We start from the raw sequence: 25,837 nt of genomic DNA, 5'->3' as shown, positions 1-25,837 counted from the left end.
ATACTAACAGAATTTCTAATATCAGGATAACTCAGAGTATGTGGCTTAATAAATACAATTATAATTTATACACAAATATTTAAAATAAATATGCTCCTGTATCTATGATTTAAAAAACAAAAAAACTTCTGGTATTAATTGGGTTTCCTAGAATGGTCCAATAAGGAACATGGTGTCTTATACATGAAATTTTCCCTCTGCAAGTAAACGACCTTATATAATGTCCTTCATAGTTTCTTTATGTCAGATCCTATTAGGAAAACGGTGTCTTCCTTGAGTTATAGCACAAAAATTATTTCAAACTATGTAATTTTTATATATAACTACTTAACACCCTGAATGACAAGTTAGTTTCTTAGTATAGGATGATCTGCTTATTAGCAATCCAGGAAGAAACAAGTTCTTTTATAGAGAGCCAAGCAACCAGGTCTGAAAGAGGAAATTTTGGGTCAGGCATGGTGACATAATAAAATTTATCAGACAGATGGCATCCATTAGGACAAACTGATTCACAGCTCATATAAAATTGTAAATAAGCATCATAAAGAATTTCATAGGTAAATTTTTCCTTAAAAAACACCGTTCTCCACCTAGACAGGTATAATAGCCATCTTCCAGAACTCATCCATTCCTCAACACTCCTCAGACCATTCTCTAGCTGAAACATAAATCAAATCATGGCAGTAACCTCCAATGACTTCCATCATACTTAAATCCCTATTTCTCTTGATCCAATGGTGTTATCAACTCTTTCCCTCCTCACTATGAGTACATTAGTCATCTTCTAGGTCCTCTAAAATAGTAAATTTGTTCTCGCCTTAAGGCCTTTGCAGCACTTATTCCCTCTGCCTGAAATGGGTGGCCCAGAGATTTTCACTAACTGGCTCCTTTGTGTGATTCAGGTCTCAACTCAGTCATCACCTCATCAAAGGCAATTTCACTTCCCCTGGAACAGCCCTCTGAGCCACTGTCTATTACCTCTTATCACCCTATTTTGCTGTTTTTACACCTAAATGCCATGCTTTCTAATCGCTTACTTTGCTTTTTGTCAATATAAGATTAGCTTCAAGAGAAGAAAGAACTTGTCCATCTTGTTTACCATGGAATCTCTAGGGCCCAGCACAATCCCACAGAGCCATTTAATAAACACAATTGAGTAAACTACTTTATCCAGAATTTTCTCAAACCATAAACCATAGTCTTTGATCTAGAGTATATTCATGTAAATTTGTGGCAGGATAGTGTTTGTAAAGTTTTATGAAAAAGATGAAAATGTGCACTTTCCATTGGTATGATAATGTTTTTAAATACTTTGGGTTACACAACTCAGTTTTGAAGTAGAGCTGAGTTTAGCACTTTGCTGATTTTACAGCTGTGAGAACTGCCCCCTCCAAAGAAAAACCAAAAACCCTGAAAAAACTAAAGTAAAAAAAAGTCCACAAAACTGTTTAAATCTCAAAGTAACACATAAACTATTAACAACGGTCATAAACAAACAGCATGTACTCAAAGAGCATTGGTTTAATAGATAAGAAGATCTTGATTACAAAACTATAGTTTAGCCGATGTAAACTAGAACTTATATTTTGTTTTAATACAACATAGTTTTGTTTAACTTTTTATATTAGCTTTGTAAGCAAAGCCTGTCTCTTCTGAGTGAAGGAAATCACTGAATATAGCTCTGTTACATTCCACCAGTTATATGTATTATCTTCACTGGAGACAATGACCTCAGGCAAAAAAAAATGAGCAGCCTTTTTCCACTTTACAGAGCTGCAACATATGGAAGTTATCATCAGATATCATCTACAGATGGCACAATTATATTTCTATTCCTGTAGGTATATGCAAATAGCAAGATCAAAATCAAGAAGTGGAACAAAGAAAAAAATCAGGTGTCAGCTTAATAGAAATTATGCAGGTTTAAATTCTATGATCTACAATGATGAAATCTATCTATATTAGCTCCTTTCTAGTGCTCTAAGACTTTTAAAATCATTAAAAAATGTTTAATCCCCTTTTCCATAAATATAAGTTGTTATCAACATGTTTGATAGACAGCAAGTATATTCAGTTTTACATCACTTTTTCAAATGTATCATCTCAAATGGAAAGCAGGGGTCAGTAGTAACTACATTCTGGTATATCACCAGTCTGTCACTGGAATTCAGTTCCATGTCCGGAGAATAAATGACAATAGAATACTAATGAATGGATTAAATCAAACTGATATGGAGTTATGAATAAAGTAATGAGAAAAAATAATTATGACAAACAACATATAGAATTATCCAATACATTTGTTTCAAAATCAAAGTATAGTGGGAGACAGTAAGAAGCTATAAGGCTAACAGACTAATCTTAAACTAAAATGTTCAGAACCAAGTTGCATTTCATTATGGGATGTTATCAACATATTTCAGATAGTACTACAGTAAAGGGGTGTCTAAACCTGAATTACTGATGTTTAGATACAAATCTATTATTAACAAAGTGGTACATCTGTAGAGGCATTACTAAGGCAGTGAAACATAATACAAACATCAAAGGTGCTAAGTTTCCTTCACTGAATGTGTGACCTTGGGCAAATCACTAACCTTCCTGGATTGGTTTCCTCATGTGCAAAAATGAAGGTAATAATGCTGCCTTCACTAATTATAACTCAACCTTACGGTTAGGGCTCAATGAGACACTGAATAAGCATCTTAAAAAGTCTAAAACCTACAAAATTAGTAGTTATATTGTAAGGAGGGACAAGTTAAATTTACCTTTATATGTTCTAAAACAGCAGTGGCAACATTTGTATGGAGATCAATAAGTCTTTTTTTTTCAAGGAGTTCTGGCAAAGAGCTACAAGTATCAAAAAATTGAAAATTAACCGTTAAATTTTCTAAGGAAATGACATAAATTTTAATAAAATGCAAACCTGGGTGTTTCCTCTGAGGAAACTTGGAATAGTAAAACAGGGCCAAAATTACATGTTAAACTATTAACTGAACTTAATCTCTAGGTTTGAACATATACAATATTTACCACTTTAATACAGTTGAAATGCTTCTTATTTTAAAATAATCTGCCTCCCAAATATCATCATTCTATCATTTCACTTTCTAATTCCAAAACTTGGAGGTTAGAATAAAATCAGATTAATGGGAAAATTTTACCTATATTTCTAAAACATGAAACTCTCTCTCCTTGATGGTATTTAAAGTATCCAAAAGATACTGCTTAAACTTTAGCTAACATAGTAACAGCAGCAATGATAAAATTAACAATAACTCATTTTACCTTATCATCAATACTATCTCAGTGACAAAATTACTCCCATTACACAATTCTAACTAGTAAAAGAAACAAATGATCTGCTATATAAAAGATTCATGTTGGTAACTGGCAGGAAACAAGAAAATTCTGTAAAGCAGCAATCCTTCAATAAAAAAATTAAAAAAATAAAGGAGGGAACTCAAGTCAGCTTGAATACAGTAAAAATACAATTTAGTTCTTTGGACTTAGCAGTATATGCTATTTCTATTCCCTATCATGAAAAATATTTATCGATTTTTTTAATGTCCAATATAAATCATATCAACAGAAAGACTTCAAAGAAGATATACTGCTTACTTACCTAACAGCTGATGTTAGCTTAGCAGTATTATCAGAAAGCATACTTATGGCTCCTTCATCTTCACCTTCTAGTCCCTGGGAAGGAAAAAGAGGTCCCAGTAACTACTCAAAAATCCCAAGCCAAAGTACTGATTTTCATCAATCTATTCCTAGGATCACTGATAAACAGTAGCAAGATTTAGGTCACCCAGAATAATAATTCTTCCCCTCTTAAGGAGCAAGCATCTGCATTTTTGACAGTTATAGAAAAGTTCTAGTCACCACCAATCTAATGAATGGTTGGATGACTAAAAAGGAAGCATCTGGCATTTTCAGATAAAGAAATAGGTCCAGAGACCTGCCACAGGTCACTACATATAGTAATAAATAGAGCTGAAATTTGAAGTGCGATCAAAGTATAGTAAAATGAGCAGCACTGGAACATACATGTCTAAAATAAACTCACATATATTTTTTCAAATCATAAATTTGTATTAGTTTTTTAAAAAATGTTCCCTCTACTCCTCAGAACTTAAGATTTCTTTAAAAAAAAAAATCTTTTATGTAACAATCTTTTATGAGAACAATTTTTTTTGTCATTAAAGCAATGAAAGGTCTTGAATTTTTATAAAGGAAAAAAGTTAACCTCTTTCTCCTTCCAGATGTCCTCCTGCTTCCCTTGTATCTCCAAGAAAGCAAACAGAATCTTACCATAATGCTTTTAAGTCGTTTAACCTCATCTTCCTGTGCTCTGTAAGATTCTAGTTCTTGCTGAACTGATTCTGCAACTTCTGGGAATGGACTAAAACAGTTTTCCAGAAGAGGAATTATGAGTATAAGATTAAAAGATTGACTTTTGTGTGAATTTTGAAACATATACAATGAAGATTATTTTAAGTGTACTTATTTATATTTGCATATATTTTATATACAACATAGGCAGAAAACATCAGGATAAATCAAAGTACATTTTCTTGTGATATCTATTTACATTCTAAATACTACTTTAAAATGTATATCATAATACTTATATATGTAAACAAATTTAAATTTTATTTCTATTCTTTTCACTAACTGTATCGATTTTTCTTCACCTTTAGCTATTAGAAAAAATAAAAAGATATTTAAGTGACTGAGAAACAAAGGAAGAGAAGCCATGGTACATCAAAGACCAACTAAGTATTACAACCCATAGTGCCAAAGGGTCCATGTAACTACAAACATGTATCAAAAAATATTACATGTAGGTAGCTGTGGAAAAAACCTTTCAAATCTGTAAACCTGATATGCAGAACACCACTGGTAAGAACAGAATGTAGGCCAGTTTTGTTGGCCCAATCCCTGGTATCTCCTCAGTATGTACAGTTTAGCAGCAATTTCCATAGACTTCAGATACAACTCATCCGCAATCACTGACCAACTCAGGTAGAAACTATCATGCAGTGTTAATCCTGAATGTATCTAGATGAGTATGTGTTGACCATGAAATAGTTCCTAACATAAGTATTTTTCATCTACAGCCTTAGGGGAGGCCAGAAGCTTTCTCTCTTTTAAGGAAGAAATGGTCACTTCTCATCAAGCAATAAAACAAAAACTTTCCCCCATTCCTCCACTCTGATAACACTTCATTAATGATCAGCAAAGAAATGACAAAATCTGAAACGATTGTGAGGAACACAGTCCAGTTTTACATGACAAATGCAGGCCCTAACTGAGGTCCAGAGGAGTCTGTTGGCAAAAGATAGCAGCGAGCAGGTAAAATGTTCCGGCTCATCCTTAAAATTTCTAGTACCTTTAGGTCTCAGGGCTGACACAGTGATCACTGCCTGCATTTACTGAGAGATCACTGTATGCCAAGGGAGTTAAGTGACTTCCCGGTAGTTCAGACAGTAAAGAATCCGCCTTCAATGCAGGGAGACCTGAGTTAGACCCCTGGGTTGGGAAGATCCTCTGGAGAAGGGAATGGCTACCCACTCCAGTCTTCTTGCCTGGAAAATCCCATGGACAGAGGAACCTGGCGGGCTGCAGTCTGAGGGGTCACAATCAGACAGCACTGAGCGACTACCACCACCACCACCACCACCACTACTACTGCTGCTATATGCCAAATACTATGCTAAGAATCTGTCTCTATTGTCTCATTTAATTCTGACCACAGTTTTGTAAGGTAAATACATAGTACTGACAGTTAAGACGAGGGACTTTGGAATCTGCCAGAACTGGTTTTTATTCTGCTTTTACCAATGAAAGCTGGGTCATTTGGGGCAAATTACTTCTTTATATTATGTCAATCTTCACAACAACCTTCTCAAATAGGACAATAGGTAGAATTATCATCCCACATTTTACTGATGAGGAAAATGAAGACTAGAGAGATTTAGGTCACTTGTTTCTAACTCTGTGCTGTCTCCCAGTGTCTGTGCCCATACTACCATCATTGCATGATATTCAAAGTGAGGGCTATTTCTACCCAACAAAAAATTAAAGTTCATACTATTCAAAGTTCATGCTCTTAGATTGTTCCTAAACATATGGCCTAAGGAAAATATTCAAAATTTCCATATGTGAATAAAATTGTTTTCATTTAAGCTTTTGTTTGTCTATTAGGGAATGTTAACTTTAAAATATCTTGCATCCTTGATAAATAATGTAAATTCTTGTACTTTACTATTCTAAAAGGAAATGTAGACAATGGGATTTCAAAGAGAAGAAAACCATATAAAATAAGGAAACTTACAACAGTACCCAAAACTGCATTAGTCAGAGAGAGGGAAAGACAGTGACTTTTCACTGAAGACACACTAAAACTATTTGTTATAGCAGTATGATTTTCCAGTGTTAAAAAAAGAGTGAAAGGTATAAATAAAAAGAAATAAAACATACAAAAAAGCCCAATCATGTTGAACCAAGTCTACATCCTACTTCTCTTTAAACATAGACCAAAAAGAAAGCAATATCAAGGACACAGATATATAGAGATGGATAGACAGATGCTACTATATATACTGTAGCAGTTGAAACAGTCCAAATTATAATAAATAACATTGTATTTCCACAATTGTTGATGAACAACCTTCTTTTTCTCTCAGAGGAAAGATTTTTCTGTTTGTTTAGAAAGATTCCTCTAGCCATAATACCACTAGATAACTCACACAGCAGTTACTGAGCTCATGAAATACCCTCAATTAAGGGATCACAGCAACACATGGGATCTGTATACCCGCGTATAATAAATCAAATGGCAAATTGCTACAATTTTTTCACCTGTTATTCCTAATGTACTTTGAATAAAACTGGTTTTCAGGCTTAAGTATTTTCTTCACAGATAGCTAAAATTGGGTTTGTCTGAAGGCAAGCATGAAACAAAAAGGATAAATCACACCTTGATGTTTCCCGATTGCTGAAACCAATCTTAATAAAAGGCAGAAATAGTGCTACAGAGGGTCAATGGGGACAGAAAAGAAATTTAGAAAGACTATGTATAATATAAAATCTACAAAATCATATGGAATGGACTTATTTTAAAGGGAAGTGGTCCCCACAAAACAACAAAAACAACTTAAGAACTAGGAAAGTAAGCAATAAAGACACAGCTCCTCAGACTATTTAATTTACAGTTCTTATTCACTGTGTAGATGAACCACTATGACCGGTTTTGATTTTTTTTTAATCAAATTCATTAAGTCAGGTGATATTTTTGCATTTTTCTAGAGGTTGAATCTCTTACTTATCAATGTTTTTCTTATTTACCTTCCTTTATGTTTCTGCCAAAATTTATCAACTGGAGTTAAATCGTAAGACTTCTTATTTTTTCTCTTTGGTCTAGCACCAGCTGGAGAATTCTCCATTCCTGAAGACTCTTCCAAGTTAACTCTGTTCAAGTGGAAATCCTAGGAAAGAGTAATCCTGTTTTAAGTAACAATTTTCTAAGTTTAAGAACATTTCCTACAACAATAAAAATAACACAGATTATTGCTGCCTTATCTACTATTTCCAAGGACAAAATACAGATTCTGAAACTTAAAAGACCTTTTTCCAATGTTTTACTACATAAAGGTACTTTTAATTGTGTATGTATTTAATTAAGCAGTAGATGCATATGATTACAATTCAAAAAATACATAAAACCTTATTAAGGTTCTTGTGTATCCTACTAGTAAAATATTTTTGCATATGTCAGTAAACAAATATCCCTTAAGTTGTAAAGAATGAGATTATATTATACATACTTAGTATTTCACTTTTCTCAATTAATAATGTATTTAGAGCTCTTCTCTGAATATATACATCTTATTTTTATCATGTCTACATAGTAGTTGAATATTTGACTCTATTTATTTGACCTGGTTTCTTGATGCTGAATTGTTTCCAACAACAAACATAATCTTAAATGTAATTTTTAAATTCTTACAGGATATTAATAGCCTGATCTGTTACTTGATGAACTGCATTAAAAAAAAATTACAACAGAAGTTCCAATAACAACAGCATTCCCTTTCACATAAATTCTAAGAGCAGTCAGACTAATGGTTGCTAAGCTTTTCTGTGTAGGCATAATTTTACTTACTTGAGGTTTGATTTTTTTCTCCCCCCTTCTCAAAAAACAAACATACAAAATTAATGAAGTTATCTTTTTAGTTCCTTCATGTAATAGCAATGTTTTATGGTTCAACTCTATTCTGAGGATAGTGAACTAGAGAAAACATGGACATCAATAAGTGAGTAAATGAATGATAAGCAAAAGAATTCATATGGAGAAATTATCTACCATGACTGTGATAAAATCATCTTAATTCTAAGTTATAAGTGCTTAATGATTAAGCTTCCAGGTCTTAGCAAATTAAATGTAGTCAATACAATTTAATTTCCTCTTGATAGAAAAAGGTCATTAATACTGTGTTTATAGCCTTAGACCATTCCTTATAACTTTCATGAATAAATTTGTTATAGTAGCTTACTTCCTAGCCATTTTCCCCATTACATAAAAAACCAGAGTGTGAAATATGTCGACATCTAACTGCTAGTAAAGTAATAAGTCTATTGACAAAGAAGAGTATACTATATTTCAACTTGTTGGTATTATGCCTTTCCTATAGACTCTTTAAATTATCATAGGATAAACATAACACAATATAACCCTATTTAATTCCCTTTCTCAACCCATATATTAACCTCATCTTTGCACAACAGATCATGCATATAGGAAGAAGCACAATAAATAGATGTTAACAGCTACATCTGAGAAGATCCTTTGTTTTTAAAAGTTATGTAACAAAACAAAGATAATGAAGAAGAGAAACATTTCTGAAGAGCTAAGCTTTATGAACTAGAATTTCTAGTGAAGTACTATTTCCATGGGGATGATACAGTACACTCAAAATCAAAGTAATCTGTTAGCAAAATTAGTGCTCTAAAAATAGGAAAGCATATTATTATACCAAACTATTGATGAAATACTTAAAACACAAAATGCTAAAAGAATAAAAGAAGTTAAGAGTTTTGAGAAATAATAGTAGCAGAACATTCCCACTGTTTGCAATAATAGACAGGCAAATTAGGAAAAGTAATTTTAGCCTTGAAAATTGGGAAATCAGAATATTCTGTGCTGTATTCAATCATGTTAAAGAAACTGAACATTTATACACAAATAAAAGACAACAAAATTAGTTTTAACATGGCAGAGTCTAATCTATTTCTACTGATATTCATATTCTCTTGACTTAGAAGACTGGACAATGGTATGCCAAATCAGCAGACAGAAATAAATCTCATTGGGAAAAAAAAAAAACAAAGAAATTCCACTGGGAAGTGCTAAAAACACAGATAAGTATTTGGTGGTCTTTTTCTTTCACAAGCTAAAGCAGTCCAAGAGAAATAGAGCCAATAGTAAAAAATCACATTTGGGTAATATATGTAACACCTATTTATGCAGAGCTGAGAATTATATCCACATGAGAAAAAAAGCCAAGCAAAGTAAAAGTAACTTTTATTTTGGAAGGAATTAAGTCTCTAGATCTATCAGTTTATAGGAAATATTGGAGAAAAGAGAAATAAAGTTAAATTTTACCCCACAAAGAGACAATCAGCCAAATGCAGAAATGTCATTGAAGCTTAAGAAAATGAGTTGGGGGGGCAGCCCTAAGATGGGACAGGAATAGGACAGGGAGACCACTTTCTCCCCCACAAATTCATCAAAAAAACATTTGAATGCTGAGCAAATTCCACAAAACAACTTCTGAATGCTGGCAGAGGACATCAGACACCAAAAAAGGCAGCCCATTGTCTTTGAAAGGAGATGGAAAAGTCTTGAGGGTACTGTAAGAATAAGACTGAAAACCAGAGGCAGGAGGCTTAAGTGCAAAACCTATGAACACCAGAGAACTCCTGACTCCAGGGAACATTAATCAATAGGAGCTCATCAAAAGCCTCCATACCTACACTGAAACCAAGCACCACCCAAGGGCCAACCAGTTCCAGAGCAAGACATACCATGCAAATTCTCCAGTAACACAGGAACATAGCCCTGAGCTTCAATATACAGGCTGCCCAAAGTCACACCAAACCCATAGACATCTCAAAACTCACTACTGGACACTTTATTGCACTCCAGAGAGAAGAAATCCAGCTCCACCCACCAGAACACCGACCCAAGCTTCCCTAACCAGGAAACCTTGACAAGCCACCCATCCAACTCCACCCACAGCGAGGAACCTCCACAATAAAGAGGAACCACAAACTGCCAGAATATGAAAAGGCTACCCCAAACACAGCAATATAAACAAAATGAAAAGGCAGAGAAATACTCAGCAGGTAAAGGAACAGGATAAATGCCCATCAAACCAAACCAAAGAGGAAGAGATAGGGAATCTACCTGATAAAGAATTCCAAATAATGACAGTGAAAATGATCCAAAATCTTGAAAACAAAATGGAGTTACAGATAAATAGCCTGGAGACAAGGATCAAGAAGATGCAAGAAAGGTTTAACAAGGACCCAGAAGAAATAAAAAAGAGTCAATATATAATGAATAATGCAATAAATGAGATCAAAAACACTCTGGAGGGAACCAACAGCAGAATAACGGAGGCAGAAGATACAATAAGTAAGGTAGAAGATAGAATGGTAGAAATAAATGAAGCAGAAAGGAAAAAAGAAAAAGAATTAAAAGAAATGAGGACAACCTCAGAGACCTCTGGGACAATGTTAAACACCCCAATATTCGAATCATAGGAGTCCCAAAGAAGAAGACAAAAAGAAAGACCATGAGAAAATACTTGAGGAGATAATAGTTGAAAACTTCCCTAAAATGGGGAAGGAAATTGTCACCCAAGTCCAAGAAACCCAGAGAGTCCCAAACAGGATACACCCAAGGCAAAACACCCCAAGACACATATTAACCGAATTAGCAAAGATCAAACACAAAGAACAAATATTAAAAGCAGCAAGGGAAAAACAACAAATAACATACAAGGGGACTCCCATAAGGATAACAGCTGATCTTTCAATAGAAACTCTTCAGGCCAGAAGGGAATGGCAAGACATACTTAAAGCGATGAAAGAAAATAACCTACAGACCAGATTATTGTACCCAGCAAGGACCTCATTCAAATATGAAGGAGAAATCAAAAGCTTTACAGACAAGCAAAAGCTGAGAGAAATCAGCACCACCAAACCAGCTCTCCAACAAATGCTAAAGGATCTTCTTTAGACAGAAAACACAGAAAGGGTGTTTAAACTAGAACCCAAAACAACAAAGTAAATGGCAACAGGATCATACTGATCAATAATTACCTTAAATGTAAATGGGTTGAATGCCCCAACCAAAAGACAATGACTGGCTGAATAGATACAAAAACAAGACCCCTATATATGTTGTCTACAAGAGACCCACCTCAAAACAAGGGATGCATACAGACTGAAAGTGAAGGGCTGGAAAAAGATATTCCAGCAAATAGAGACCAAAAGAAAGCAGGAGTAGTAATACTCATATCAGATAAAATAGACTTTAAAATAAAGGCTGTGAAAAGAGACAAAGAAGGACACTACATAATGATCAAAGGATCAATCCAAGAAGAAGATACAACAATTATAAATATATATGCACCCAACATAGAAGCACCACAATATGTAAGACAAATGCTAACAAGTATGAAAGGGGAAATTAACAATAATACAATAATAGTGGGAGACTTTAACACCCCACTCACACCTATGGATAGATCAACTAAACAGAAAATTAATAAGGAAACACAAAATGTAAATGATAACAGTAGACCAGTTAGATCTAATTGATATCTATAGGACATTTCACCCCAAAACAATGAATTTCACCTTTTTCTCAAGTGCACATGGTACCTTCTCCAGGATAGATCACATCCTGGGCCATAAAGCTAGCCTTGGTAAATTCAAAAAAACTGAAATCATTCCAAGCATCTTTTCTGACCACAGTGCAGTAAGATTAGATCTCAATTACAGGAGAAAAACTATTAAAAATTCCAACATATGGAGGGTGAACAACACGCTGCTGAATAACCAACAAATCACAGAAGAAATCAAAAAAGAAATAAAAACATGCATAGAAACGAATGAAAATGAAAACACAACAACCCAAAACCTATGGGACACAGTAAAAGCAATGCTGAGGGGAAGGTTTATAGCAATACAGTCTTACCTTAAAGTCAAATAAATAACCTAACTCTACACCTAAAGCAACTAGAAAAGGAAGAAATGAAGAACTCCAGGGTTAGTAGAAGGAAAGAAATCTTAAAAATTAGGGCAGAAATAAATGCAAAAGAAACAAAACAGACCACAGCAAAAATCAAGCCAAAAGCTGTTTCTTTGAGAGGATAAATAAAACTGACAAACCATTAGCCAGACTCATCAAGAAAAAAAGGGAGAAGAATCAAATCAACAAAATTAGAAATGAAAATGGAGAGACCACAACAAACAACACAGAAATACAAAGGATCATAAGAGACTACTATCAGCAACTATATGCCAATAAAATGGACAACTTGGAAGAAACGGACAAATTCTTAGAAAAGTACAACTTTTCAAAATGGAACCAGGGAGAAATAGAAAATCTTAACAGACCCATCACAAACACAGAAATCAAAACTGTAATCAGAAATCTTCCAGCAAACAAAGGCCCAGGACCAGACGGCTTCACAGCTGAATTTTACCAAAAATTTAGAGAAGAGTTAACACCTATCCTACTCAAACTCTTCAAGAAAACTGCAAAGGAAGGTAAATTTCCAAACTCATTCTATGAGGCCACCATCACCCTAACACCAAAACCAGACAAAGATGCCACAAAAAAAGAAAACTACAGGCCAATATCAGTGATGAACATAGATGCAAAAACCCTTAACAAAATTCTAGCAAACAGAATCCACCTACATATTAAAAAGATCATACATCATGACCAAGTGGGCTTTATCCCAGGTATGCAAGGATTCTTCAATATCTGCAAATCAATCGACATAATACACCACATTAACAAATTGAAAGATAAAAACCATATGATTATCTCAATAGCTGCAGAGAAAGCCTTTGACAAAATTCAACAACCATTTATGATAAAAACCCTCCAGAAAGCAGGAATAGAAGGAACATACCTCAACATAATAAAAGCTATATATGACAAACCCACAGCAAACATTATCCTCAATGGTGAAAAACTGAAAGCATTTCCCCTAAAGTCAGGAACAAGACAAGGGTGCCCACTCTTACCACTACTACTCAACATAGTTTTGGAAGTTTGGCCACAGCAATCAGAGCAAAAAAAGAAATAGAAGGAATCCAGATTGGAAAAGAAGTAAAACTCTCACTGTTTGCAGATGACATGATCCTCTACATAGAAAACCCTAAAGACTCCACCAGAAAATTACTAAAGCCAATCAATGAATATAGTAAAGTTGCAGGATATAAAATTAACACACAGAAATCCCTTGCATTCCTATATACTAACAATGAGAAAACAGAAAGAGAAATTAAGGAAACAATTTCATTCACCATTGCAACAAAAACAATAAAATACTTAGGATAGATCTACCTAAAGAAACTAAAGACCTATATATAGAAAACTATAAAACACTGGTGAAAGAAATCAAAGAGGACACAAAGAGATGGAGAAATATACCATGTTCATGGATTAGAAGAATCAATATAGTGAAAATGAGTATACTACCCAAAGCAATCTATAGATTGAATGCAATCCCTATCAAGCTACCAACGGTGTTTCTCACAGAACTAGAAAAAATAATTTCACAATCTGTATGGAAATACAAAAAACCTCGAATAGCCAAAGCAATCTTGAGAAAGAAGAATGGAACTGGAGGAATCAACCTGCCTTGGTACTGGCACAAAGACAGAAATATAGATCAATGGAACAAAATAGAAAGTCCAGAGATAAATCCACGGACCTACGGACACCTTATCTTTGACAAAGGAGGCAAGGATATACAGCGGAGAAAAGACAATCTCTTTAACAAGTGGTGCTGGGAGAACTGGTCAACCACCTGTAAAAGAATGAAACTAGACCACTTTCTAACACCATACACAAAAATAAACTCAAAATGTATTAAAGATCTAAATGTAAGACCAGAAACTAAAACTCCTAGAAGAGAACATAGGCAAAACACTCTCTGACATAAATCACAGCAGGATCCTCTATGACCCAACTCCCAGAGTATTGGAAATAAATGCAAAAATAAACAAATGGGACCTAATTAAACTTAAAAGCTTTTGCACAACAAAGGAAACTAAAAGCAAGGTGAAAAGACAGCCTTCAGAATGGGAGAAAATAATAGCAAATGAAGCAACTGACAAACAACTAATCTCAAAAATATACAAGCAACTCCTGCAGCTCAATTCCAGAAAAATAAGGGACCCATCAAAAAATGGGCCAAAGAACTAAATAGACATTTCTCCAAAGAAGACATACAGATGGCTAACAAACACATGAAAAGATGCTCAACATCACTCATTATCAGAGAAATGCAAATCAAAACCACAATGAGGTACCATTTCCCGCCAGTCAGAATGGCTGCTATCCAAAAGTCTACAAGCAATAAATGCTGGAGAGGGTGTAAGGAAAAGGGAACCCTCTTAACACTGTTGGTGGGAATGCAAACTAGTATAGCCACTATACAGAACAGTGTGGAGATTCCTTAAAAAACTAGAAATAGAACTGCCATATGACTCAGCAATCCCACTACTGGGAATACTCACCAAGGAAACCAGAAGGGAAAGAGACACGTGTACCCCAATGTTCATCGCAGCACTGTTTATAATAGCCAGGACATGAAAGCAACCTAGATGCCCATCAGCAGATGAATGGATAAAGAAAGCTGTGGTACATATACACAATGGAGTATTACTCAGCCATTAAAAAGAATACATTTGAATCAGTTCTAATGAGGTGGATGAAACTGGAGCCTATTATACAGAGTGAAGTAAGCCAGAAAGAAAAACACCAATACAGTATACTAACGCATATACATGGAATTTAGAAAGATAGTAATGATAACCCTATATGTGAGACAGCAAAAGAGACACAGATGCATAGAACAGTCTTTTGGACTCTGTGGGAGAGGCCAAGGGTGGAATGATTTGGGAAAATGGCATCGAAACATGTATAATACATGTGAAACGAATCACCAGTCCAGGTTTAATGCATGAGACAGGGTGCTTGGGGCTGGTGCACTGGGATGACCCAGAGGGATGGTAGGGGGAGGGAGGTGGGAGGGGGTTCAGGATGGGGAACATGTTTACACCCATGGCGGATTCATGTCAATGTATGGCAAAACCACTACAATATTGTAAAGTAATTAGCATCCGATTAAAATAAATACATTTATATTAAAAAAAAGAAAATGAGTGGTTGTAAAATGTTTCTCTAATACCCTTTTATTATATATTAACTTGGAAATGACTTCCTTTTCTTGAGTGGTACGAACAAAATGAACTTTATTAAAGTCCTTATGTATATTAGTATAAATTCTGATCTAATGAGTCAGTAGTGGAGGGCCAAAGGTTCAAAAAAAGGGCACCCAAGATTTGAAGAAAAACAAAGACCAACTAAAGGACCAGACACTGTGATGAAATAATGTCCATTACATTTGCCTAAAACTACTCACTGCAGTTCAACAATCAAAACCATAACCACTGGTTACTAATTTTGCTTCTTATATCCTGATAAAGGAAAGGCACGCTGCCAAGTTTTTCATCAGAAGAGTGTCTTTCCCATATTAAATGACAACAATTATCCTCTGATACACAGAGAAGCTGCATGAATTTTCATAGTAGTTTCCAGGGTCCGATATATAAATATTACCAATGTTCTGGATTTTCAGGCAGAAATATTTAATATAAAAAGCAAGTTCCAATTTCAAGTTAAACTTGAAATTCTCATCTAGAACTCTTGCTCCATCTTGTGGAGGTAGAGAGTATAACTATTAAGGAGTTTAAAAGCTTGGAGGAAACTTCATAAGCTGTGGTTTTTAACAATCATCAACAGCAACAATAACAAAAAGCTTTGGTTACAATTGGCTATGCTATCTCAGTTGTAGTTTTTTCATATCTACAAAATGTGTTAAAATTAACAAACAGGATTAAGTCAATGTAAGTCATACAGGTTATTATAAACAATTTTTTTCAAAGAGTATTTTCATAAGACCATTTGTGTTACTGAGAAAAGATGCCTTAAAGAGTAATACGGAATCTGAGAACCTAGCCTCAGAAAGAAAGTTAACTAGAGATGTGCACTTCTCTATTATTTATAACACAAAATAAGAATACCAATAACTCAAATATCTGCAGGAATACATTCTATTGGAATGGGCTGCATGGAGGTTATTTACAACCCATCTATTCTAACCTCCATGTAGGCAGGGATCATGCCCGCTTGGTTTTCCTTAAATCGCAGTGACCAGCACAGTGTCTGGTACAGAGGAGGCACATAGTATTTGTTGAATTGAATTCCTTGGAAATACATGGATTCCAACTTTTTATTCTGTGAAGATAAGAACAAAGCCCCCAAGTCCCTATCATATACTTCTACCATCTTGTATTTTTAAAGTATATTTTAACCTCAAAGAGTAGAAAATAAAAATTATTAACAGTATATTCTATCTCATAAGGATTACAAGGGTAATAAAATGTAAAGCATTAAAACAAACTAGTATAAAGATCAGTCAGAAAAACTCATTTCATATTTCTTATTATTCGCATTTCACTCTGGAACAGCAAAAAAATCTCAAAACCAGTATAAGCCTGCGGGAATGTCTGCTGTAACTTGTGTTTCTGAAGTTCGCTACTGACAGTGGGGACTCAGCTTATTCCTTTATATTGCAATTACCTCTACACACATTTTATTTCCTTCGCTCAGAGCAGCACATACTTTCATTTCCTTCAGGAACGCTTCAAGTTCGATGCTCTATACAGCCTCCACACACCAGTGGCAGGAGTGAATATGTGACCTCTGAACTATATGCTCTAAGACCCTTGCTGCCACCCAACAGTCAGGGTCCCACCAATTAAAGCTAATTTGAGACTATCAAAACTACCTCATCATGTCCATCAATCCTTTGGGTCTTTATATTATCCCCTTTCAGATCCCATCTCTCATTCTTACTGGATTCCTGAAACCATTCTGTCTAACCTCTAGAACTTGTACTCAGTCATCAGCAAAGTCTCCTATTCTGAACATATATTCTCAACCTCCATTGTACTTTCTTGCTCTAGTTGAACTATAACTGGCAATCCCCTGTAGCCTTCTCAGATAGCAATCACCTTCTTTTTTACTTGTCACACGTCTCATACTACTGGACTCAGGATCGGGCTGGGTGTCTTCCTTGTTACTCCCAGACTCTTCACGAGTCCTCTTCCCTAAAACAACTCCAGCTCTGAAGCTCCCATCATCAGCCTGTAATAATAGTTCTTAAGAAACAATTCTGCCCTTCTTTGGCCTCTGGGTATATGTGACAATGGTTGTCAGAACTAAGGGCTGCTATTGGTATCTAGAGGGTAGAGGTCAGGGATGCTGCTAACCATCCTACAAAGCATACAAAAGCCCCCTACAACAAAGAATTATCAGGCCCCAAATGTCAATAAATGTCAACGCTGGGAAATCCTGGTCTGTAGTTCTTCTGGTCATTAATGCCTCCTTCAGACCTACAGGACACTCTTATCTCTACAATCAACTTTTCTATCATTCACCAATGGGGAATACATAAACATGATGTACTTCTCATTTAAAAATCTTTCTGGGGGGGCTCTCCTGATGATTCATTGGTAAAGAATACTCCTGCTAATGCAGGAAACACAAGTTCAATCTCGGGTCTGGGAAGACCCCAAATGCCATGGAGCAACTATGCCGGTGCACCACAACTGCTGAGCCTCTGCTCTGGAGGAGCAACAGCAACTACTGAGCCCTTGAGCCACAACTCCTGATGCCCGCATGCCTCAGAGCCCATGCCCAGCAATAAGAGGCCCATGCACCACAACTAGAGAGTAGCCCCTACTTGTCAAAACTAAAGAAAACATGCAGCAATGAAGACCTAGCACAGCCAAAATACATAAATGAATAACATCATTAAAATCCTATTCACCACTCCCATCTCTAAGATGTTTGAAAACCCTCAGAGATCAGTTCTTAGACCTCTTCTCTCATCTATCTATAGTCATTCCCTTGGTGATCCCATCTTACCTCCTGGTTTTAAATGCCACTTGTATATGAACTACTTCTAAATTTATTTCTCTAGACGTTTCTCCTTAACTTCAGACTCCTATACTGAAGTATAGCCAATATCAACTACCTAACTACTTAATGATATTAGCTATACTCCAGTATTTTAATAAGCACCTCACATTTAATATGTCCAAAACTCAACCTCTGATCTTCCCCCCAAAACTGCTTCTTCCACATCTTTCCCGTCTCAATAGTGTTCAATCACAACGACCAAAACTTTGGCATCATCTTTGGCTCTTCTCTCTTACATCTCACACACAATTCATCAATCAATTCTATTACTCTACATTTAATAGTGATCAATGAAAAGAAATAGAGGAAAACAACAGAATGGGAAAGACTAGAGATCACTTCAAGAAAATTAGAGATACCAAGGGGTAACATTTTATGGAAAGATGGGCACAATAAAGGACAGAAATGTATGGACCTAACAGAAGCAGAAGATATTAAGAAGAGGTGGCAAGAATACACAGAAGAACTATACAAAAAAGATCTTCATGACCCAGATAATCACAATGGTGTGATCACCAACCTAAAGCCAGACATCCTGGAAGGCGAAGCCAAGTGGGCCTTAGGAAGCATCACTATGAACAAAGCTAGTGGAGATGATGGAATGGAATTCCAGTTGAGCTCTTTCAAATCCTAAAAGATGATGCTGTGAAAGTGCTGCACTCAATATGCCAGCAAATTTGGAAAACTCAGCAGTGGCCACAGGACTGGAAAAGGGCAGTTTTCATTCCAATCCCAAAGAAAGGCAAGGCCAAAGAATGCTCAAACTATCGCACAACTGCACTCATCTCACACACTAGCAAAGTAATGCTCAAAATTCTCCAAGCCAGGCTTCAACAAGTACATGAACCGAGAACTTCCAGATGTTCAAGCTGGATTTAGAAAAGGCAGAGGAACCAGAGATCAAATTGCCAACATTCACTGGATCATCGAAAAAGCACGAGAGTTCCAGTAAAATATCTACTTCTGCTTTACTGAGTATGCCGAAGTTTTTGACTGTGTAGATCACAATAAACTGTGGAAAATTCTGAAAGAGATGGGAATACCAGACCACCTGACCTGCCTCTTGAGAAATTTATATGCAGGTCAGGAAGCAACAGTTAGAACTGGACATGGAACAACAGACTGGTTCCAAATAGGAAAAGGAGTATGTCAAGGCTGTATATTGTCACCCTGCTTATTGAACTTCTATGCAGAGTACATCATGAGAGGCACTGGGCTGGAAGAAGCACAAGCTGGAACCAAGATTGCTGGGAGAAATATCAATAACCTCAGATATGCAGATGACACCACTCTCATGGCAGAAAGCAAAGAACTAAAGAGCCTCTTAATCAAAGTGAAAGAGGAGAGTGAAAAAGTTGGCTTGAAACTCAACATTCAGAAAACTAAGATCATGGCATCCGGTCCCATCACTTCATAGCAAATAGATGAGGAAACAGTGGAAACAGTGTCAGACTTTATCTTTTTGAGCTCCAAAATCACCGCAGATGGTGACTGCAGCCATGAAATTAGAAGACACTTGCTCTTTGGAAGAAAAGTTATAACCAACCTAGACAGCATATTAAAAAGCAGAAACATTATTTTGCCAACAAAGGTCCATCTACTCAAAGCTGTGGTTTCTCCAGTACTCATGTATGGTTCTGAGAGTTGGACTATAAAGAAAGCTGAGCACTGAAGAATTGATGCTTTTGAATTGTTGTGTTGGAGAAGACTCTTGGAGAGTCTCCTGGACTGCAAGGAGATCCAACCAGTCCATCCTAAAGGAAATGAGTCCCGAATATTCATTGGAAGAACTGATGCTGAAGTTGAAACTTCAATACTTTGGCTACCTGATGTGAAGAACTGACTCATTTGAAAAGACCCTGATGCGGGGAAAGATTGAAGGCAGGAGGAGAAGGGGATGACTGAGGATGAAATGGTTGGATGGCATCACCAACTCATTGGACATGAGTTTGAGTAAACTCCAGGAGTTGGCAATGGACAGGGAGGCCTGGCATGCTGCAGACCATGGGGTCACAGAGTTGGACACGACTGAGCAACTGGACTAAACTGAATAGACTATCACAACCATCACCACTTCCATCCTGCTGTATACCTCTACCATCTCTCTCTTTTTTTTGGTAGACATGCATACTTATTTATTAATCCATTTTCTATTCAAAGGGAGAGAGATATGCAACCTCTCCAGATTGTTTTTTGTCTTGATGCTTTATATTATCTACCATCTCTTAAGATAACTGCAACTCTGAACTGATCTTCTTGACCCTTTCTATGGCCCCAAGGAGTCTTTCAATATATTAGGTTGGCCAAAAAGTCTCTTCTGGTCTTCCCACTACACTGTATGGAAAACAGTAGTTAGGATAGGATGATACTCTCAAAATGTGTATCAGATGTCACTCCTTTACTCAAAACTGTACCTGGCTCTCCACTTCCTCAAATCAATATCCTGGACTTCCCTGGTGTTCCAGTGCTTAAGAATCCACCTGCCAATGTAGGGGACATAGGTTGTCAAGGAAGATCCCACATGCCACTGGCCAACTAGGTCCCATGTGCCAGAACTACTGAGTCCAGGTGCTGCAACAACTGAAGCGCGAGTGCCCTAGAGCCCATGCTCTGCAACAAGAGAAGCCACCACAATGAGAAGCCTGCACACCGCTGGCTCCCCACTCGCCACAACTGGAGAAAGCTCACATGCGGCCACACAGACCCAGTGAAGAAAGACAGACAATATTAAAAAAAAAAAAAATCAATATCCTTACAGTGGCCTTTATGCTACACTGCATCCTGTGTTCCGTTTTATTCCATCTCCTGCTACTTTCCCCTGCCTCTCTTGCTCTGGCCACTTTGGCTGCCTTGCCGTATTTTAAAGATATCAGGCATCCTGCCTAGAATGCAAGTAACCATCCCATACAGTTACATAAAGTTAGTATCTTCTCTCCTTTAGATCGTCCCTCAAATGTCTCTTTTTCAGTGAGGTCTTCCCTATTTTAAAACTGCACACCTGTTCACCATTACCTACTTTACTTTTCTGCAGATTACTTTTCACCTTATGAAATATTACATATTTTATTTATTGCTTGTCTCTCCTACAAGGAAGAATGCTACAAGAAGAAAGGAATATTTTCACTTGCTTTTACTGCTAAAACAAGGGTCTAGAACGTTCTGTCAAAGAGTAGGTACTGCAATAGTAGTTCTTCAGCCTCTTATTGATTCATGAGAATTAGTTTCCGTGTTCTGCTACTCAGAGTTGAAGTCAGCATCCCTTTGATTCTTCCCATTTTCTCTACTGAATCAGAGCTGACCACTATCATTAACACTTATCCTAGAGTCCAGAGTGGCAAAGGACTCTAGGATACAGAAGTGCACAGAACTGCCAATTTCCATCAGTAATCTTAACATCTCTTACAGCTGGAGTCTGTGTTTTAAAGAAATAAACCATTAAACCAAAACCGTATCTTCCATGTCTTTCATTTCCTTTCTATATGACCTTTCAGGCAACATTTGCAATAATGACACAATTTAATACCGTATTCCCTAGAAGCCTGGGCTAGGATTTAGTAAATTACAGAGTGCTGATCTTGGCAGAGTCAATAATCTGGGTTCAAACTCTTTAACTTCTGTGTCTCAATTTTTCTAACTTACAAACGGGGACAATTCTGGCCCTTTTATATAGTGTGTTATACAGAAATTACTTGTGTACATCTTTTCTTTACATTGCCTTTGAGACTAGGGCTGTTTTTACTTATTTGTGTATATCACATGCTGTTTATAATATTTAGTAGATGAATATATGCATGTATAAATAAAGATTTTAGTTTCAAGCATGAAATTACCTATGTGGAATTACTTCAGAAAACATACAATGTAATATAAAAAATACTATTTATTTTTATCATAAAATGAGGCTTAACAGATTCCCAGGGAAAAAGGAAAAAAAAAAAATAAACAAACAGGTTTTCTCCCCAGGGAGAACAAATTTATTTACTTACTCATTATGAAAAATTAAAAAAAAGTCCAGCCACTCATCTTCCTCCATTCTTTCTTCCCCCATCATTTCAACAATACCACTGACTTATCTTGTAATATAAAGACTATAAATTTGGAACTTTAAACCTCAAGGTTTCAGTATTCTCCAGCCTCTACATCCAGCGATTCCAAATTCCATTCCTTTGTTTCTATTTCTTGGCTGCATCATTCTCATCTGTGTTTTCTGTAGTTGTGATGTTAATTTTGGAGAAGGCAATGGCACCCCACTCCAGTACTCTTGCCTGGAAAATCCCATGGACGGAGCAGCCTGGTAGGCTGCAGTCCATGGGGTCGCGAAGAGTCGGACACAACTGAGCGACTTCACTTTCACTTTTCACTTTCATGCATTGGAGAAGGAAATGGCAACCCACTCCAGTGTTCTCGCCTGGAGAATCCCAGGGACGGGGGAGCCTGGTAGGCTGCCGTCTATGTGGTGCACCGAGTCGGACATGACTGAAGCGACTTAGCAGCAGCAGCAGATGTTAATTTTAAGTTAAGGAGACCACTGAATGTTACTACATGTTAGCAGAAAATGGTATATTTAGTCTCTTACCAGTACATCATGCACCAACGCTTGATATGTCCAAGTATGGTGTAAAGGAGTTGCCAAATCTATGTTTCTGTCAATAAGGACTAATAAGGGCCTTTGGAAGCTGTAAATATATTAAAAAAATTATGTAATTATTGATACCAGTGTATACATCTAAATTCTTCTAATACTTTCAGTGTACTGTCATTTTGATATAAACAATAAGTATGTTAATATTGATATTCCATAATACTTTTCTTTCTAAAAAGTTTTCAAGTACAAACAAGTAGTGTTTTGGGCTATCCTAGAGCCCGTGTATGATATAGGTTATGTCTTAGTCAACTTTCTTAAAGGAAAAAAATCTATACAAATGCTTCTACAGAATAATTTTATAGTTATCAAAGAAAGAATAAGTTGCTTCTACTCAGAATTATATTTTACATTTTTGGAGAAAAAAAATGAAAACCCTTTGTCAACTTCAGGAAAAACAATTACAGACAGTAGGATCTTACAAATTTATACAAATGTTCAACAGTTTCATAAATTACAAATTCCATTTTTTTTTCCTGTAAACACAAATTCAGAAAAGCAGACTCAAGAGAAGAGCCTCACAAAAACCCTATCCCACTACATGAAACTAAAACCATGCAACAACAGTAACTAATTATATAATTATTCACTTACCATACACTTCAAGTATTATTTAACTCTATCATTATCATCTAGATGCAAAATAAATGACCTTCAAAGCAAATTGAGGCACAAAGTCATCTGGTTATCATGTGTCTCCAAAAGTCAGAGTTTTTGCTTTAGAGACACTACTGTATCAAGAGTACACATCAATTTTCAATAAGCATAGCTGCCTGATTATATTTACCATATATATTTTCTCCTGCAAGAGACCTCTGATCATTTCAGTAACCCATTATTCCCTACTGGGTATAAGACAGTGAATTCCCAACTGCACTAATTATAAGACTTGTTGATAAAAAGGCAGGAGTAGCACCTTTACCACCACCTACTATCCTTTATTATTCCCCAGCTAGGTGGGGGGCAGGGAACACAGCCTATATGGCAGGGTTTCTTAACTCAGCACTATTGACATCTAGGGCTAAATAATTCCTTATCATGGGGAGTTGTCTTCTGTAGTGTCAAATGTACAGCAGCATCCCACAATGCACCCCTGGATTCCAGTAGCATCTACCCAGTTGTGACAACTGACATGTCTCTAGACATTACCAAATTCTTGGTGAGAATCATTAGCTACAACTGGATTTAAATACATTTAACAATAATCCAACAAAGCTGCCTGCCTGCCTGCCTGCTAAGTTGCTTCAGTCATGTCCGACTTTTTCGACCCCATGACTATACCCCGCCAGGTTCTTCTGTCCATGGGACTCTCCAGGCAGAATACTGGAGTGGGTTACCATGCCCTTCTCCCCAACAAGGCTACTGACCCCAATTCAAATAATTTAGAAATGCATATAACAAACTAAAAATAAGACAATTATATTATGATTTTGTGAATACACTAAAAAAAATTTATCTAAATAAAACAGAGCCTTTATATTAGTTTCTAAGGCCTATACCAGAGCACAATAAAAAAGGACTATTCAATAAGGTATGCTACAGTGGTTGCTGCTGTTGAAAAAAAAAATTAGATGAGAATTTGATATCTCTGCTCTACTTAATAAAAAATATTTAGAAGAATATTTAGAAAGAGTAGTGAAACTGAAGAACAGTTTAACACAGGAAGTGAAATAGCTGAACAAACAATTGAAACACAATGTTGGTGTTAACTCCAAACTATAGGAATAGTATATAAGACTGCAGGAGCCATCAAATTGACTTGAAGTCTATGCAAGGTTACCATAAAATGGTAATTCCTGGAAGGCAGTTTTCACAGGCTTTATTTATTAATTCACCTAAGATGAGGGGTAACAATTTTCCAAAATACTGTCTATTCCCCTTGAAATAATTTCTGGCCAATGGCATGGGTTTATTTCTTCACCCCACTATTGTCCATTATTTTTAATAATCAAAAGTTACATGCACTATAATGGGTAGTCTTTAAAAGAGTATTTCTATTCCATAATAATAGAGCCATCAATAACTTTGGTATTATCTACTTATGCTAGACATGGTAACAAGGACAAAAATACTTTGTTGATATTTTAATGTAAAAATGTCTACTAACTGGTTTCCATTTTTACCATTTTTGCCTATGTCAGTTTCTACCTGTCTACTAACTGGTTTCCAGGTAGAAACTGACATAGGCATTACAAGTTTTCCACTTACTTTTTTCTATTACTAAAACGCTAAATGATAATTAAAAGAAAGTGGCTTTGGTCAGAGCCATATAAACAGAAAAATATGCATTTTTTTTAACAAAGCAAAACTTTTATCTTTAATATTATATATTTACATTGTGGTTGATTTTTATGTTTCTACACACAGTATAATATTAACTTACTGGGAAATCTATATTCATTCATTCAGTAAATGTTTACTGAACATCTACCAGGCACAGGTACTGTTAAACAGAAAAATTTATCCTATAAAAGATGATAAAAATGCAAAATAGAAAATTCCAACAAAAGAAGGTAAATTAAATACAATATTACATTTGTATTTTTAAGAACAATTTGAGTCAAAACCCTGATCTTGACTTTCCAGTATAAGGATATTCTATCAGACAAGGAAAACAACCAAAAACCCCTCATTTTCATGAGTGTATTAACTAACATAATACCTGAATTGGCCAGCTCCAAGAGTGTCACCTGTAAAAAGACTGTTTCTTGCATCTCTCAGATTTTCCCGAAGTTTCTTATCCAGTTTCTGAAAAACGAAATTTTACATTAACTCTTAAAGAATAATTCAGAGAACTTTATATAGGGTAGTACACAATGTACTCTTAA

At 35.9% G+C, this 25,837-nt stretch overlaps 1 protein-coding gene across 2 annotated transcripts in view; it reads right to left on the bottom strand.

The window, feature by feature from the left end:
* Positions 1–25,837, bottom strand: part of SCFD1 (sec1 family domain containing 1) — a 112,951-nt gene that overhangs the window by 57,866 nt on the left and 29,248 nt on the right. For both annotated transcript variants that reach the window (XM_061394067.1, XM_061394068.1), the window contains 6 exons: positions 25,672–25,757; positions 22,944–23,043; positions 7,354–7,493; positions 4,315–4,405; positions 3,626–3,699; positions 2,769–2,850 (listed from right to left, as the gene is read on the bottom strand). In XM_061394067.1, the coding sequence (XP_061250051.1) occupies positions 2,769–2,850; positions 3,626–3,699; positions 4,315–4,405; positions 7,354–7,493; positions 22,944–23,043; positions 25,672–25,757 (573 nt within the window). The remainder of the gene's footprint in view (positions 1–2,768; positions 2,851–3,625; positions 3,700–4,314; positions 4,406–7,353; positions 7,494–22,943; positions 23,044–25,671; positions 25,758–25,837) is intronic.

The sequence above is a fragment of the Bos javanicus genome, chromosome 21, assembly GCF_032452875.1.
Source record: "Bos javanicus breed banteng chromosome 21, ARS-OSU_banteng_1.0, whole genome shotgun sequence".
NCBI lineage: Eukaryota > Metazoa > Chordata > Mammalia > Artiodactyla > Bovidae > Bos > Bos javanicus.
Note: the sequence above shows the minus strand (reverse complement) of the source record. Positions and strands in the feature narration are given on the sequence as shown.